A 19,212-nucleotide genomic window follows, 5' to 3' on the forward strand; every position below is an offset into this window, starting at 1 on the left:
GCTCCGAAACAGAGCTCCTTCTCGGGTTTGCGTCGCTGGGCGCAGCCTTTACATGGCTGCGCCCAGCGACACAGAGGAGAAAGGGGCCAAGTGGCCCCTTTCTCCTCCTCCCCGCCGTCGCCGCATGTCCTTGGGGCTTGAAGCCCCAAGGACACCCCTTTCCAGGCCGCGGGGAAGTGGCCTTTTGCTGCTTCCCTGCGGCCTGCAGAGTGGTGGATCAGGACCTCGGAGGCTGCCAGTCTGGCAGCTGAGGCCCCGATACAGCGGGGAAAGGAGCGGGTGCAGGCCGCCCCATGGGGCAGTCTGTAACCCGCCTGTGTTTCCTATGAAACTTATACACATAGCCTGAAGGTAATTTTATATATAATGTTTTTAATAATGTTGGGGATGAAACAAAGTTTCAGTAAGCAAAGGTGTCACTATCTCAGCCACCCATGAAAAAAAGTTTTGGATTTCGGAATATCTTGGATTTTGGAATTCTGGATAAGGGAGACTCAACCTGTATAAGATCTAGATGGATGTTCATATTTCATGGGAAGGGATTTGTTATTGTTATTGTTAATGAGAGACCTCCAAGCCACTCTGTTATCAACAGAACTGTGGCAGCCGTGGCTTCTTTAATTGAGTCTATCCATCTGTAATGCCTTCTACCTCATTGTCTTCTCTAGTGAGTCATGTCTTCTCATGATGTGTCCAAAGTACGACAGACTCAGTCTACTCATGTTGCTTTCTAAGGAGAGTTTAATTACTTTTAGAGATGTGTAAACACTGCTTTTAAAACACACGCATGCACACACAAGCCATCAAATTTGTAATAGTTAAGATATTATATTAGTTAATCTTCCATCACTCAGGAGATCCACAGCTCATATCCTTTTCCGGCGAGGTAAATAGTGGGATGAGAGCAGATTACAATGTTTGTACAAAGAACGGAATGCACCAAAATAGCTAATGGTTACTGTCCTTGTTTTTCTTCACTGTTTTCCAGGCACACAAGCTCCCTAGCACCCCGACAAGGGCCCTGGCACTTCCAACTTTGGAATCTCCCTCCTTCAGATTATGAGCAACCTGTACAAAAATGTGAGGAGATGAGCTATGTACCAAGTAATTTAGGGGACTAAGAAATAGTTCTCACTGGAGAACAGTAACTGTAGGCTGAGATCTTGCATTGAGGAGATAGAGCATAACTTTCACCCATTAAGTTACATGACAATTGTGCAATGCTGCCTTGTTAGCGATTGCAGCATTGCACAATTAAATGCACATTGCTCAGAACCATTTTAGGTCCCATGGGAGGGGGAAAACAGGGTATAAATTGGATGGATGGATGATAAATAAAATGTGTGATGTACATCAATGTGTGATATGCATTTGCACATCAATGCCCAACCACACAACAATGTGCATTTATGTATCTATTTGGAAAGCACATCCTTGTATAACAACACAATATTGCAGAATTCCACTTCCATAACCTTGAAATGAATACAGCTGTTCTGCATCAGACAAGGCAGTCCAGCGACTTCCATGGGAGAATTTATTCACACATAATGCATAAAGAGGATTCCAACTGTTCTATGAGAACCTTATGGAGTCATCAGCTGATGCTAAACCCTGGGAGATTCAGGACAGGTAAAATGTGGTACTTATTCACAGAGTGCTGAGTTATACCTGTGGACCTCATTGCCCCAGATTGTAATGATGTAACTCAGGCTCAGGGGCTGGATGTTCGATGGTTCAATCTGTGGCCCTTCCAGTTAGAATGATCTCAAGCAGAAAGGACCCACCTATGACAGCCATTGCCTGTCAAGAGAAAATAGCAAGCAATAGCAATAGCAAGTACATTTCTATACTGCTTATCAGTGCACTTAAGCACTCCCTAAGCGGTTTACAAAGTGTAAGCTAATTGCCCCCAAGAATCTGGGTACTCATTTTAGCAACCTTGGAAGGATGCAAGCCTGAGTCGAGCTTCAGCCCTTTTGCTAGTATTGAACTCACAACCTTATGGTTTGTGAGTGGCTGCAGTACAGGCATTCAACCACTGTGCCACCAGGTCTCCAGAAAAGGGACTCTGTAGGATAATTCCAGACACTGAAGTTGGCAGCATCCACACTGCAGAAGTAATCCAGTTTAACACCACTTTAACTGCCATGGCTCAATGTTATACAATTCTGGGAACTGCCATTTTGTGAGACATTTAGCCTTCTCTTTCAGAGAGCTCTGGTGCCAAGAACAAACTGCAAATCCCACAATTCCATAGCATTGTGCCATAGCAGTTAAAGCAGTATCAAACTGGATTATTTCTCCAGTGTGGCTGAAGCCATTGTTATCTTCCCTGGAGCCTTTTGGTAGAACAGGCTGGGAGTCAACATTAAATTAACTAATAAATTAGGGGGAATATGCTTTATTGCAGAGATCCAAAATGGTGTAGTGGTTTTGAATGTTGGACTATGATATTCAGTTACATTGGACAGGTCATGCTCTCTCAGCCTCAGAGGACAGCAAAGGCAAGCATCCTCTGAATGCATCTAGCCAAGAAAATCCTAGAGCAGAGTCAAATTGAAGGCACACAAGTGAGACCCAACTTCAAACCACATAACAACAACAGCCTTTGTAGTGTGAGGACTGGTTTGCAGATTGAGACCTGGTAGTTTATAGTGTGTAAGGAGTCCATGTGGTGTAGTGGTCTGAGTATCAAACTAGAGCTCTGGAAAACCATGGTTCAAATCCCCACTCAGCCATGGAAACCCACTTTGAGCAAGCCACATTCTCTCATAGGCAAACCTCCTCTGAATAAATCTGGCCAAGAAAACCCTAGAATAGGGTCACCATAAGCCAGAGTTCACTTGGAGGCACATAACAACAACTGCTCCTTTGTTGCAGGATGACGTCCTTCCTGAAGAAGTTTCAGATTCTGAAGAAGAAGGAAATGGAAAGCAGTAGCTCCCTTGCCCCAGCTAATCGGGGGCAGTGGGATAGTCGAGAAGGCCACTTCTCGGGCTTTCAACCACCCAGTGTCCAAGACCCAGCGAACCAGAGAACATCACAACTCTTGCCGTTGCTGGTGAAGCCTTCTACTTCTCCAGCAGCTGCAGATGCCAAGAAGAAAGCTCAGACCCAGCCCCTGGTCCTTCCCGAACTGGTGCAGCGTCCCACCAACCAAAAGGCTCCTCCGGCAACTAACAAGGTAGATGACAAATATGGGCGTCACCCGGCAGTTGAAATCAGTTTGCCAAAGCTATTTTCAAAGGAGAAACCCAAGAAACTAAGCACTCCAGTGAAAAAGAAGCCACCCGAACCCTTGGTGCCTATATATCCAGGTAACTCCGCTTGTACTGATTCCATTTTGGTTTTTGCTCCGATAAAGCTCCACAAAAGGATCCAAGAGAAGGGCTCCCAACATTGGAATTTGGTTTCCTATTTCAATTCTGCTCCAAATTTCTATCTGATGAATTTGGGAGAGGTAGCCATTGGCTTCCTTTTCAGTGGGCTGTGAATCTGCTCTGGGTTTTAGGTTGAACCATAAAGTTGCTGTCTCTAGGTGCTCACCCAAAAATAGGTTCAGCAATTAGGGCAGCGCCTTTAACAGCCAGGCTAAAACCCACAGCAGATTCTTTGTCCCACTGTTATGGACACCAACAGCCACCATGCAGTGGTTAAATGTCAGTATTACAGTTATAGCATTGTCATTTCAATCCCAGAGTGCTCCAGGTTGACTCAGCCTTCCATCTTTTCGTAGGTTGATAAAATGAGTCCTCAGCTTGTTCAGGGCAATTGGCTTACAGATTGTAAACTGCTTAGAGAGTGTTCAGTTCCCTATTAAGCGGTATAGAAATGTAAATGCTATTGCGATAGTTATTTTTTTTAAATAGGTGCATGACATACTAGGTGCCTGGGCCCATCATCACTATATATAATCTTCATTTATTCATATATTAATTATATTTCTTGTTGTTACATGCCTTCAAGTCAGCTCCGACATATGGTGACCTTCTCCTAGAGTTTTCTTGGCTAGATTTATGCTGCAGAAGTTTGCAATTGCCTTATTCTGAAACTGAGAGACTTTATCCAAGGCCACTCAGAGGGTTTCAATGGCTGAGCAGGAGATTCTAATCCTAGTCTCCCACAGATTTGAATTTTAGAAAATTATTGCATTTGTGTCTATAACATTCTGTTTGTGTTTCCAAAACGCACTGTAAAACTAATGACATGGGAACGTGTGTTACCACATTTGACTTGTGGATGTTAACGGGATGGCAACAAATATTATTGCATACCCTTTGCTATTCTAGCAGTATTCAAGCTCAAACCATCCTAAAATGATCCTTTGCTGTGCATGTGTTCTTTTTCCGCCGGAAGAAGAGTTTAGAGGATCTTCCAGGATGGGGAGGGGAGGAGGGCATCCCGACCAATCACAACACAAGCACGGTAAGGATTATTGCACAAACATCAGCCGGTACAGTCCAAAACCAATACTAACAGCTAAGAATAATTTCCCCCCGTTCTTTACTAAGAACATGAGAACCCTGAGCTGGGTGCAGAATGAGTACTGGATAGCAAAGGAGATGTGCAATAACATCAGTTCCGTTCTGGTTAGATCCTGTGACCAGACTGGAAGAAAAAGGCTGTGCGATAATCTTCCTAGTCTCCCAGAGATTAGAACCTTTGTCTTCCAGAGATTTGATTCCTTGTCTCCCAAAGTCCCAGGAGATTTTAATCTTGTTCTCTCATTCAAACCACTACACCATGCTGGCTCATACTGATATCTTTTGTCCTATATCCTATTATCTCAGGATGGCACAAATAATTTAGAATTTAAAACAATAAAAAAGAGACTGAAGGTACATTAAATGAACAAAGAGATTAAAATATTTTTAATGTTCTGTGCATTTCAGAACAAATCAGTTTCTCAGCAAAAGCTATAATAAACTACACTATTTCATCAGCCTATAATTTGAAGAGTAGTCTTGACATTTGTGCTGAAATGCCTTTTGCTTTTCTTTTTTTTTTAAGATTCAGATAATTAAGCAATAGCACTCAAGTGAGAACCAATTTAAGGTTTTGTTTTGGGATCATATTATTTTAGTATTTTATAGCATTGTGTTTTATTGTCCATTTTTGATTTTATATGTTTGATGTTCCACCCTTTCGTGGAAAGGGTGTTATAAATAACTGTTGTTGTTGTTAAGGTAAAAAAAATTAAAATCTTTTCCCAAATCTTAAATTAAAAAACACACCCTGTCTTTCTCATTTTCACCGATTTAGCACCATGATCATTTGTTTTTGGCATTCTGGCACCAAAGCTACCTCAAATTCCGCCCCTTTGCTTGGATACTTTAGAGCAATTCCAGGTGGCTGTCTACACATATGTCTCATTGTGCCACCCAATGCCACTGACACTCCCTCCAAGGTTGAAAATGAGGTGCCCAACAACAATTCCATGGCTGGGCACCTTGTGACCTCAAAGGGAGTGACTCCCAGCAGCAGCAGCAGCAGCTTCAGGTGGCACATCCACTCTGCATTGCTCCAGCATACTCTGGATTTTCCTTTAAAATCCCAAGAAAAATATAAGTTATTTTAAACCAGTTTAAAGCCAGTCAGTGGTCCAGATTCATTGCGGAACTGCCCTTCCCTCCTGAAGACAGTTTACAGTAAAATCAGGACTTTGGCCTCTGCCTTGTAAAAGCAGGTTGCAGCAAGTGTATTGGTTTGGCATCATTTTTATCACTCTTTGCCCCACAATAGTACAGTGGAAATCTGTGGTTGCGTGATCTGCTTTCTGCAATGCCAAACACCATTTTCCAGGAGTAAAAAGGGGTGGACAAATTACTGTGGCTGCCAACCACCTCCCAAACCTGGCTGCTGTGTGATTGTGCACACAGCAGCTGGCTTCTGGAGGCAGTTGGTGGCTGTGATCATTCCTCTTCCCCGCTCTCAAAGTGCAGGCCTGCTATATGCACATTCACACAGCAGCTATGCAAAAGCGATTACAGCCATCAATTGCCTATCGAAGATGGCTGTTGTGTGAATGTGAATTGCTGCAAGAAGAAGGAATGAAAGGGAAAGAAGAGCAGAATCAAACTCCCTCACATCACATGACTGACTGAGAAGCAGAACTGCAGCTGAAGGGTCCTATTGTGCAAAGATAGTAATGGAATAGCAGTGAGATTGAGAGCCTATTGATGGGTTTTGACCATCAACGGAAAGGGGCACCGCAGTCCCAAATGGAATGCAAGGCAGCAGTAGGACAAACATGACATCATGTGATAAGTACCAGTCAAAGACGCTTCTGTCCTGTTAAAATTCTGTTTTTTAGCCTTATGTGATAAAGTCCTATGTATGTTTGAATGACAATCTGTGAGTAACTATGATTTCTGCTTAGTGGATAATTCTTAATGCCTTCACTAGGCCCTGTCTAAAGCCTCAACAGTTCTGACCAAGGATGTCCACAATGCCTGTCTTATCCATCTGCTTTGGGTTGCCGGATCTCAGGGCACTGCTCTGAGTCCCCCATTTTCATGCATCTCCAAGCATCAATCTGGCATTAAGATTCTCCCATTTTTGTAGGGTTCAGTTCTGGGCAAGAGACAAGGCTACATGGAAACCTCCAGTCATGCAGGGATCCTTCTATAGCTGTGCAATTTGCAGCACTTTGAAATGGTTAATTGGTTTAACTCAGGGATTGCAACTTGCAAAGACACTTAATTTCCAACTTGCCTATCCACACATATGAGCCATGGTGATGTAGCGGTTTGAGTATTGGACTATGACTCTGGAGACCAGGGTTCAAATAACAGCTTGGCCATGAAACCCACTAGGTGACCTTAGGAAAGTCACATTCTCTCATCCTCAGAGGATGGCAACAGCAAACCCCCTCTGAAGAAACCTGCCAAAAAATCCCTATGATAGGTGCTCCTTAGAGTCACCATAAGTCAGAAACTACGTGAAGGCACACAGCAATAAAAGCAGCAACAAATGCATGTGTATGTTTGAATGGCAAGCTTTAAGCAACCACGGTTGCTGCTTATTGTGTAATCCTTAATGGCATCATCAGGCCTTGCCCCTTGACATCACCAGAGCACCATCTCAAGGTCTCAAGATTTTGGCCCAGAAATTTCAGGGCTTGTGATGATCTAACCTGACAATCCTGCATACAATAGCCAACTTTTTTCTCTCTAACTCTCTTTCTTTCCCTGACCCCTCCAGAACTGTCCGATGAGCAATTCAAATTTCTGTGGGACCCCAGGAAGCTGCACAGAGGGAGGTCTATTCGAGAATCTGTTGATATGATGGATGAGAGGGAAATCTTAGACACCATCCTGATTTATCTCAACCACTCTGTCCAGGTGGGTCTGATCATTTGAAAGGCTCTGGAACTGAGCTTGGAATAACTGGTCTTTGGTGTATCACAGGCTAAAGAAGATCTTAGGCATGGAAACAAGAGTGCTTATGCTTTGGTGGGAATAGGAACAAGACCTTCTTGGTGGTGACTCCCAAGCTTTGGGACTCCTACCTTAGGATGGTTTCCACCTTCTTGTCCTTCTGCCAGACACTGAAAGGTTTTTACGAATTTAGTAATTCCTAAATTGACTGCAGTGGGCTTTTATATTAGTGCTATTTGTTGATTTTTGTTGTTTTGTTGTATGCTTTCAAGTCGTTTCTAACTTATGGCAACCCTAAGGCAAATGTATCCTGGGATTTTCTTGGCAAGACTTGTTCAGAGGAGGTTTACCATTCCCTTGCCTGAGGCTGAGAGCGTGTGACTTTCCCAAGGTCACCCAATGGGTTTCATGGCCGAGCGAGGAATTGAGCCCTGGTTCCTGGAATTGTAGTCCAATGATCAAACCGCTACGCTATACTGGCTTTCTTGCTGATTTTTATCTTCTGTCTTTAAGGTAGCTTCATTATGTTTCATGGATAACTGCTATATATTTTATTGATTTCTTATGTATTTTGATCTACACTCTTTTACGCTTAAGCTTCCTCAGATCCCAGTACTGGGGGAATAGGTGGGAATAACAACAACAACAACAACAGAAACAAGATGTCTTGTCCATCTAGAGCAGTACTGTCAACACTGACTGGCAGTAGACATTCTGTAGTGTTTTCTAGCAGATTTCTTTCCTCTCCTACCTGGAGCTCCTGCTTGGGAGACCTACCTGGATTTCCATCCAAATATTGTTAACTGCCTTCAAGTAGGCTTTGACTTATGGCTATCTTATGAATGAGAGAGCTCCAAGTCACCTGAACTGCCCTGTTCAGGTCTTGCAGACTCAGGGCCATGGCTTCTTTAACTGAGCTATCCATCTGGAATGCAGTCTTCCTCTTTTCCAGTTGTCTTCTACCTTTTCAATCATTATTTTCTTTTCTAGTGAACCATGTCTTCTCATGATGTGGCCAAAGTATGACAGTCTCCGTTTAGTCATCTTGGCTTCTAGGAAACGTCAAGTTTGATTTGCTCTAGAGACCATTTATTTGTCTTTTTGGCAGTCTATGGAATCTGGAGAACTCTTCTCCAGCACCACATTTCAAATGAGTTGATTCTCTTCCTAGTCGCTTTCTTTACTGTCCAGTTTTCAAAAGTGTACATCAAAATAGGAAAGACATTTGCATGGATAATCCTAACTTTAGCATTGAGTGATATATCTTTACACTTCAACACCTTCTCTAGGTCCTTCATAGTTGTCCTAAATCCTAGTCTTCTGATTTCTTGACTGCAGTCTCCATTTAGGTTAATGCCACCCAGATTGCATCTTGTAGAGGGGCGGGATATAAATAAATGTTGTTATTATTATTATTATTATTATTATTATTATTATTATTATTATTATTACTATTATTGTATGGAATACCTTTAACCATTTCAGTGGCTGCATCATTTACATTAAAGTTATGTAAATCACTGGTGATCATCGTTCGTGGTTTATTAAATGCTCATCTTAATGGATTATTGCTCTTTTCTATGCGCCTTTTGAAAACATGACATTTTCTTCTGTTTGAAGCGGCCTTCCGGTGTGGATCCCAGACAAAACAGGAGAAAATCGGAAGAAATTGGATCAAGCCAGAAAACACTGGTGCAACAAAAGTCAAAACAATCTTCACAAGAAAAGGTAAATTCTGATCCTAGAGACTGAAATGGAAATGTTCTTTTTAACTTACAATGGCAGCTGTGGACCATTTTGCCCATTCAGACATACCTCAATGAACAAAGCCTCTGATAAAGAAGCTCCTTTTTATGACTTCCAAACCTTTCCCACCTTTCCCCATCCTCTGTCTAGCTGGAAATTTTTTAGCATGGTGAATGAGGGCTGGAGAAAAACAAATTCTCAGTGTCAGGTGACAGCAGCAAATCTGGAGTAAACAATACAATGACACTTAAGGTGGGGAAAAGGAGGATTTTATTCCAGCTGATCCTACTATAGCTGTGTGTCCCTGCCAACAACAGAGAAGTCAGCTCCACACATAATCTCTTACTATGCATGTACAAAATTCAAAAGGGGGTGTGCAGTGGGACCTCAGTATCCGTGGACTTGCCATCTGTAGATTTAAGCATCTGCAGACAGACCCTGTTGTCCCCAGCCATATTGCCATTGGGGACAATGGAACTTGGGCATCCGCAGATTTTGGTATCCCGGGGGTGAGGGTCTGGAACAGATCCCCCATAGATACTGAGGTCCTGTTGTATATAAACATGTTTGAAATGCAAAAGATAAGACCAACATATCAGTTTCCCCCAGTATATCAAAAAGAAAAAGGAGGAGAGAGTGTAGATTTGATCATCAAAATGGAAATCATAAGAAAGGTGAAGGACAGTGAAAGAAAAAAATGGTACACTTAAGATAACCAGCAAACTCACTCAAAAAGCGAGCTAGAAAAATTTTCCATGGTCAGAAAAGCATACTATTGAAGTCTACAATAACACTTCACTGTACGTACTACAAATCTGCTTTTTTAAATCAATACATATAATAATAAATATACATCAAGAACAACTGGATATATGTATGTATGGATGGATGGATGGATGGATGGATGGATGGATGGATGGATGGATGGACGGACGGACAGACAGACAGATTTGTAGTACATATATTGAGATGTCATTGCAAGCTTCATTAGTGTTATTTTCTAAGGGCTGAAACACACTGCAGAAATAATCCATCCTGAAACCGCTTTAACTGTCCTGGCTCAATGTTAGGGAATCCTGGAGATTGTAGTTTGTTGTGGCACCAGAGCTCTCTGACAAAGAAGGCTAAAGGTCTCACAAAACTACAGTTCCCAGCATTCCCTAGCATTGAGCCATGGCAGTTAAAGCGGTCTCAAGATGGATTATTTCTGTAGTGTGTTTTGGACCTATCTTAGGGGCTTGACAGACAGGCAGCTCCATGCCGCCCACCTTTGCCATGAGTCAGTGCCGCAGGACCCGCACGCTGCAGCACCAATGCACTGCCAAAAAGAAGCTACCTAGAGCTGCCAGGGGTGTACCGATGGGGATGAGGATGGCGGGAAGCAAGGAAAGGGTGCCACCATGAAGCCACTTCCTGTCTGCGACATGCAGCCCCCATGTGGAATGGAGGCCACCATGATGGCACCGCCGCCGCGTGCTAAGGTTCAGGAGCGTGCAGTTGCTGCGCGCTCCCGAACCCTAGCTTCGGTGCTTCCTACCCATCTGTCCTGGGCCTTAGTTCCAGGATAGGTTTTTCAGATAGAAAAATAATTCTCCCTGGATGCATTTTGGAAGAAGTTTTCAAATGGTCTCTGGAAGGTTCCAGATGTTTTGATTGCTCATGTAAAGCTAACTTGACCTTGTGGTTTCATTTCACATCTGCATAGTGTTAGGTCTGCATAAAAAGTTTGCTAAAACATACTTAACTGCTCTTCTTTTTTGTGGTATATGAACCTATCTCTATTTGTTTTTTCATTTTATTTCGGCCTCTGGTAACAAAGATTCCTGTTAAAGAAGTAACACCCAGGAACACATCATTCTTTGGTCGCTGTGGTAAACTCATAATGGACAATTTATTTATTTATTTATTTATTTATTTATTTATTGAATTTATATCCCGCCTTTCTCCCAAGATGGGATTCAAGGCAGCCTTTAGTGACTTAGGGGCTACACAAATGGGTGGAATACAGCCACCCCTTTTCGCACTGGATTGGGGACATCTCATGCACAGGGTCACCATGAGTCAAAGTCAACTCAAAGGCAGTGAACAACAACAATAATAATGTTCTCATCTGGCTTCCCGCCACCCTCATCCCCATCGGTACACCCCTGGCTATACACCCTATTCCTCTTCAGCTGCTATTGCCATCTGGACCTCCCCTGGAAGTATATTGGTGGAACACTATGGTTCTCCCATCTGAAATAGGTTTTTGGCCCATTCCTGTTGTAGAGTCAGGGTGTGTGCATTAGCACTATACCATGTAGAAAGGGAAGTTCATAGTACTTTCCTAACCTGCCAATAAATGGATCCAGGATCAAATCAAGCCTGAATTCTCCCTAGAATCATAGAGTTGGAAGAGACCACAAGGGCCATCCAATCCAACCCCCTGCCATGCAGATCCAGATCCCATCTGATCTTGGAAGCTAAGCAGGGTCAATCCTGTGAGAGACCACCAATGAACACCAGGTTCTGTGGACTATATTTCAGAGGAAGAAACTGGCAAAACCGCATCTATGTATTCCTTGCCTAAGAAAACCCTATGAAATATATGGAGTCACCATAAATCAACTTGAAGACACATATGCAGACAGGGTAGAAGACACTAGAAAAGGAGGAAGATCACATTACAGGTGGATAGACTCAATCAAGGAAGCCATGGCCCTGAGTTTGCAAGACCTGAGCAGGGCTGCTGATAGCACCATGACTTGGAGGCCTCTCATTCATAGGCTTCCCATAAGTCCAAGTTGACTTGATGACAGTTAACAATAAATTCTGCCACAGTCTGCATAATTCCCTTCCGCAGCTGCTATAAGGTCTGGAGCAGAAGCTCCCACTAGTGATAAAATCAGCCAAGACAAAAGAATATGACTCCACAGTTACCTCTGTGCCTAAGGAATTATGCTCAAAGCAGGTTTACATTTTAGAAAACAATGCCATCCATAACTGCAACAAGGCCATAAAACCTGCATTTGAAGAAGTGTACTCTATTCCATAAAAAAGAAGGATGCCATCATAAACATACTTGTTTTTAAGGTGTTGCAAACCTCTTCATTGTTTTTCCGCTGCAACAAAGACGGCTGCCCCGCTGAGAGCAATAAAACAAGTAAATCCTGAATAATCTATCACTAGGGTTGTTAAACAGTTCCAAAAAAGTCTGTAATATAAAGCAGTGTTAAATAATGGATCAGCACTTTGTAAGGCTTACCACAATGTGTGAAAGTGCCTTGAGTGAAAAATGGTACCCAAGGGATATGAATGCTCTGCCAGTGTTACTTAATCAGAGCTGAACTGTTAAACCATGGCCTTGATCCAATGGCTAGTCCCAAACAGAGTAAACCCACTGAAGTGGTGAGACTAACGTAAGTGTTGACTTTCCATATGGGAATGGATTCAGTGGGTCTACTCTAGTTAGGATGAGTAATTTGATTTAGGCCTATGGAAGCAAACTGTCATGGCACCAGTTTCACTCAGTAGCAACTAGAATTGCTATGTGTCCTGGAAAATCCTGGTTTAACTTTGAAGGGACTAAAAAATGTCTCTGCCGGCTGAGACCAGTTGAAGCAGTAAATTCCAATTTCTCCATTGTCAATGGGTAGATTAAAATGTGGCAGTGCTAATGAAGTAGGAAACCATACAAAACAGTGATACAATCGGCACGCCATGTCCACAGATTCTTTATGCATGGACAGAAGCATCCACAGCTTGGAAATATTTTTAAAATATATAAATTCCAAAAAATCAAACCTCGATTTTATCATTTTACATAAGGGACACCATTTTACTCTCCAGTGTATTTAATGAAACTTGAACATCCATGGAGTTTGGGATCCACTGGAATCAAAACCCAGTGGATACCGAGGGCCCACTGTACTTATATTTGGCCAGCCAAAATACACAAAGTACATACTGAGTAGGAAATGGTGTAAAAGAGTACATAATGGCAGAAAAAGTACAATGATTAATGTGCTGAATTTCCATAATCAGAATGCAAATTAAAAATATACGTAATTACAATAATTTGCATATTATGCAAACTGGAATATGAGGGACTGGAATATGGCAGCCCTAGTCATAACAGCATTGTGTTAAAGAAGAATTTATTATGAAACCCCCAAAGCCATTTACATATGGTTTTGTTGTGCATAAATTATGTGTTTTTTGAGGGGGGGACATGGCTTGTATATAGTACTGCTGTTACAGACTTTAACCTGGGAGTCATTCAGACATTGTTGTTCTTTTGGTGCAAGTATGCGAATAATCTCATACATTTTGGGTTCGTTGTTCACACTATGGAACTACGTCTTGGTGAGTTCTGTTGCTCACATGTGCCAGCACTCAAATAAAGATGGAGTTGATGATGAGGATGTATTCGAAGAATATTCTTCCACTCTGTGCACACAAGCGAGTAAGGCTGTGTGACAAGGATTTGCAACAGGGGACCTGCTTCTGATGGTCACAGGTTCCGTTGCTGGCAGGATGGAGGATGGAAACATCGTGTTCTCTGATAGGCAGCTGAATGGACCTCCGTTGTCTGATCCAGGAGCTGGCTCTCAAGGTGAACTGGAGAGAGGGTGACCAGGAGAAGTTACTTAGACTGCATCCACACTGCAGAAATAATCCAGTTTGACACCACTTTAACTATGATGGCTCAATGCTATGGAATTCTGGGAATTATAGTTTGTTGTGGTAACAGAGCTCTCTGACAAAGAAGGCTAAATGTCTCCCCAAACTACATGGCATGGAAGTTAAAGTAATGTCAAACTAGATTATTTCTGCATTGTGGACGCAGCCCCGGTTACATCTCTTTACCTAAGTAGCTCGTTTAGGATTCTGGCACATTATTTTTGAGCACAAGCCCCATGTATATTTGTTGGAAACAATGGGTTGGTTTTTTTACTCAATACACAGCCATTTTTAAGAAAGAGAGAGAGCGAGAGAGAGCACCATGTGTATTTTTGTACGGAATAATTTAGTTTGGGATGTGCGAATACTAGGTGAAAACTGTAGAAACATCAGTGTTTGCCTGAAGCCTGAAGAAAACTGGAAATTATTCATCCGTGCATGTGAGGCCAAAACAATTAAGCATTTGCATCTCTTTCAATTACAAATCTTACCATTTCAGTGGCCTTGAGCACTTATAATGTAAATTTCTGGAATTTGTTAAGATAATATTTTTAAAGCATTGCCTCACACCTTCGTCTTCCTGATCTGTCAGTATGACTAACGGAGACTCCCCCCATTCTTTAGATTCTTCTTTACAAATATTTTGGGGTGAAACTGCGAGATTCAAGGAATAAAGATGTGGTCAGTGAATACTTGCATATACTTCTGGGTTTTGCTGTTCAAGATGAAGAAGAAAGAGAGGTGAGTGAACGTTTGAGGTTTTCCACAAGGTGTGGGAAACAGACTGTCCACTCATTCTCTGATTTTATCAATAATTGGCCAATTAATTTGGTCAATAATTTATGCCTTCCCAACTGTCCATTTGACAGAATCTGATTCATGTTCTGGGCACCTTTTGCTTTAACTTTTGCAGCCATTCCCCCCCCCCCCTTTGCTTGCCAGATCAGGATAGTGAGAAGAAATTACATCACTGGCATGCCTTATTTTGTTCAGGGAGTCTCTGAAGCCATTCGCATAATTGCATTTTGTCACCTGTCTGAGATCCTGTGTGCACTCAGAGATTTTGGTCACTTGATGCCATTGAGGAAAACTTTGCAACGTGAACCAACAGCTGAGGTAAGAGCACTGAATTACTAAGAGGGCCTTGCAAGCATGCAGGGCTCATAGAGAAGATTCCAGCAGATTGCATGTTGCTGTTGTGCCTTCAAGTCATTCCTGAATTACAGCAACCTGACCCTAGGTTTTCTTGGCAATATTAATTCAGAGGAGATTTGCCATTGCCTTCCTCTGAGGCTGAGAGCATGTGGCTTGCCTAGGCTCACCCAGTGGGTTTCATGACCAATCTGGGAACTGGAAGGGGACGTTCTGGGCTGCGCGAGACCGGGAAAAAAATGGATTTTATCACACAGCAAATTGTCCTCAAAGGGCCTCATTCCGTCCCCCGGCACCAAGCCATCCCCATTCAGTGCTGAGGGGCGCCATTTTCCTTGGTCATAAGACTTCCAACCAGAACATTTAACACTCCTCAGCACTGAATGGGGACGGCTTGACGCCGGGCGACGGAACAGGACCCTTTTGAGGAAGATGTGTTGTGTGATAAAATCCGTTTTTTCCAGGTCATGTGCGGCCCTGAACGTCCCCTTTCAGTGCCCATAACGGGGGGGGGGGGAGTGTGTGATATACTTCGTTGTTGTGTGCCTTCAAGTCATTTCCAACTTATACCAACCCTAAGGTGTACTTGTCACAGGGTTTTCTTGGCAAAATTATGTTCAGAGGAGGTTTGCTATTGCCTTCCTCTGAGGCTGAGACAGGATGACTTGCCCATAGCCAAGCAGGGATTTCAACCCTGGTCTTCTAACACTGAGACCACTACAACTCTTAGCCAGCTGCCATTTCGGAAATCTGAAAACACACTTTTTTGAAATCTCTGGAGGTTTCCTCTAAAGAAGGTCATACAGATATTCTCTGGCTAACCTACATAGAGTCCTTCCATAACAATAAAACCCATGGTCTACATTTTTGAGATTTTTGTCTTTTCTTTGCATTGGAATTCCTGGATGTTTTTACTTCCTTTTGGTTTGGTTTAAATAAACAGAACATATAAACAGAAGCAGAAGTTTCCCATCTCCTCCTCTTTATTGTGTAAGAGGAAGTCTAACAAGGAGGGAGAAAAATTGGCAGTCCTGGCTCTTTCTGATCAAAGATTCAGATCACAGGTCTATCTGGCCCAAAAGCAGAGGTGAATTAGAAAAGAACATATCCTGACACATCTCCAAACATGCTCTTTTTCAAGGGTTACTATTTACAATTTTTTTAAAAAAGAGAATTGAGGTATGTTCTCAGCAGGTATGTTTTGGTCATTATTCTGAACTGGCTTTCAGCAACCCTGCAGCGGGGATGGCAGAAATGTATCATTTATGGCTGTTGTGTGACTGCCTATCCCTGTCTTAGGTTGATGGTTGGTTGAAGTTTCATCAATGATAACTAAATGTTTGGAGCCAGTCTTCCAGTGGTTGGGTAGCATCTCGTGTTCTTGATTGAGACACCCAACAGAGACTGGAGGAGAGGATACTTTTATAATTGAAGGAAAATAGCAGAGAAAGAGAGAGCTGGAAAAGTAGCATTAGAAATATTATGTTCTGCACAGAAAAATGCTGTTTTCTGTGCAAAACAGCCACACAATAATTTTGTGGTGAATACATGTCAAAACCTCATAAATCCACAATTCCTCTTGTCAGTTTTTTTTTAAAAAAACACAAATTCATTGAATCATAAAGTTGGAAGAGACCCCAAGGGCCATTCAGTCTGCCATGCAGGAACTCACAATCAAAGCATGCCCAACAGATAGCTATCTAGCCTCAGTTTAAAACCTCCAAAGAAGGAGACTGCATCACTCTCCAAGTGAGAGTGTTCCATTGTTGAAGAGCTCTTACCATCAAAGAAGTTCCCCTTAATGTTTAGGTGGAATCTCTTTCCCTGCAGTTTGATTCCATTCCTCTGTGTCCTAGGAGATTATCAGATGGAGGACAAAACGTCTTTGTCCTTTCTTTTTCCGAGTCTTATAGCAAGATCGTGAGTTCATACAATGTCACGTTTAATCCATCATCATTCTGTCCACAAAGCGCAATTGATTGCAATCGTGCGAAAGACTTTCAGACAACATCACACAGATCCTGTCATTGTCCTGTCATTGAAGTGCAATTGCCCACCATTTTGCAGTAACAGGAGTTATTAATGCGATGCCGCTTCAATGACTGCAGTCTGAAAGCCTTTCGTGGGATCACAGTCAAAGACACGATGGGGGGGGGGGTTGATCTCATCCTTATCCCATCTCTGTGTGATAATCTCCATAGTCTCTGGAGCAGCAGGAAACCAGCCTGCTCCATCTTCAAAATAACACCCCTACAAACAGTATTTGACTATTTTTTCCAAATATTTTCAAGCATCATTCCTATCCCTATTTGGTTTTCATCATTTGGGCTTGCCAAGAAAATCCCATGATAGGGTTACCGTAATATGGAAACAACTTGGGGGCTGTGCAGACCACCCATGAAGGGGCAGCCTGCAGCCACCTCCATCTTCGCCAGATTGGGACCATGACAACTGCACGCTGCGGCCCCAGTCTAACCTTTCCAGGGCACAAAAAGGAGTTGCAAAAAACAGCTCCTTTTTGTGCCCTAGAATGGGTGCTGTAACGCTGGCACCGCAATGCCGATGCCATGGCTTTACAGTGCTCCTTTGGCGCTGCATCATGTGGATGCAGCGTCAGAGGAGCACCATGACACTACGTGCCATGTGGTGCAGTGTGCAGCATCATGCCACCATGGGACAGAGTCAGGGCGTGCATCATGTGGATGCCATGCCCTGACTCCGCCCCCAGGCTGGCCTTAATGACCGGTCTGCATTGTCAGGGGTTAAAGTCAGCACACTGGGAAATGCTTAGATGTGTGTGTGTCTGACCATGAGCATCCAGCACTGGAAGGACAAGGCTGATCAAGCACAGCTGATGCTCATAGCCTCAAGGACACTCTGATGCCTGTGTACATCTATGCCTGGATGATGAAACATCTAGCTGTATTGCACAATGGGACACTTTGCACTGTGGGACACGAAGTAGCTGAGTTTGGGAGACCGCATGGTCTGAAGGCTATATAAACTCAGGAGCTTCCAGTGATTACTTTGTGGGTTGTAGTGAGGAGTTGGTATTCGTTTGTGATCTGTATTATAGCACTGTAAATAAAGCACTTCGGGAGACTTGGCTTGTCTGGTCGTTTATCAGCTGAAGCCTGGCATTGGTTGCTGAGAGTCCCCGGAGGTTCCTGCATTTCTTCAGTTCCTGGAAGACATCCAGCTGCTGTTATCTCAACCGAGGACTGAGAACCACGTTTCTGAATTTGCCAGTTTACTCTGCCATATGCCAGCATTGGCTACAGGGCTCAGATGAGTTGCTGACATGCATAGCCCCTATGAGGCACCCAACAACAAGCTAAACATTTAGAGGTCTTTTATGCAGTTGCAGCTGGTAGATCCTATGTCAGTGAAACCATTCTGGGTTATAGTCCAAACTTTAAAACAGCTCTACAAGGAGCTGAACATATTTTGGGGATAGGATTCAGCATTGTGGATAGTGCCTTTAGAGTTCTGAGTAAACCCAAATGGCTTCATGCCTCCACTGACATGGAAGCCTCCATCCACCAATCCTTCCATGTTGGACAGAACATCTCTTTCCAGGATCTCTTGGTCTGCAGAAGAGTGCTTTGTATTTATCATTGTATATCCATAGATGTACATCCTTTTTTCCATGAGTCCCAAATCTGCTGGGACATCATGTTTAAGAAGAATTTACAATGAAACCCCCATAGCCACTCACATATGGGCACTGTCTTTGATGGACACACATGTACATCAAACGCTTGGGGAAGGTCCTGTCCAAACACTCTGTATGTGACTTTTAAATATGAATTTCCTGAACATTGCCACTTGCCACCAGAGCAATTATATCTGTAATGTTTGTTTGTGATTTCCTGGTCTTTGCCTGAAATAAAGCTATTGACATTGGCTAGAGCTGGGGAGGGAAGGAGGAATTGCTTTTGGACTACAACAGCCATAATCTTGCAATGACCATCATGGCTGAGAAATCCTAAGAGGTGTAATCCCCAAAAGAATTGTAAGATTTGCTTCTTCTTTTTTCCCCCTATGGAAAAATAGTTCCCCAAAAGCGGTCAAGCTTGCTGGGGAAGATATTTATTTAATTATTTATTGATAACATTTATGTATCCATCAGGGCCCCTCAGGTGATGCACAGCAGGTCATAATTTTAAAATTCAAAAATAAAGGGAGAGTTCTTCCAAGCTCTGCTTTGGGAACAAAGATTGGGAGAGCTGTTAAAGATGTTCCAGATTCAGTCAAATGCTGTTTCCCC

At 42.8% G+C, this 19,212-nt stretch overlaps 1 protein-coding gene across 1 annotated transcript in view; it reads left to right on the plus strand.

Annotated features, from left to right (window-relative positions):
- The first annotated feature begins 2,884 nt into the window (after positions 1-2,884).
- The window catches only part of LOC121920713 (maestro heat-like repeat family member 5), a 62,903-nt gene continuing 46,575 nt past the window's right edge, over positions 2,885-19,212 (plus strand). The window contains exons 1-5 of the mRNA XM_042447866.1: positions 2,885-3,320; positions 7,207-7,346; positions 9,003-9,110; positions 14,415-14,531; positions 14,784-14,906. Of these exons, the coding sequence (XP_042303800.1) occupies positions 2,885-3,320; positions 7,207-7,346; positions 9,003-9,110; positions 14,415-14,531; positions 14,784-14,906 (924 nt within the window). The remainder of the gene's footprint in view (positions 3,321-7,206; positions 7,347-9,002; positions 9,111-14,414; positions 14,532-14,783; positions 14,907-19,212) is intronic.

Source organism: Sceloporus undulatus, chromosome 2 (assembly GCF_019175285.1).
Source record: "Sceloporus undulatus isolate JIND9_A2432 ecotype Alabama chromosome 2, SceUnd_v1.1, whole genome shotgun sequence".
Classification (NCBI taxonomy): Eukaryota; Metazoa; Chordata; class Lepidosauria; order Squamata; family Phrynosomatidae; genus Sceloporus; species Sceloporus undulatus.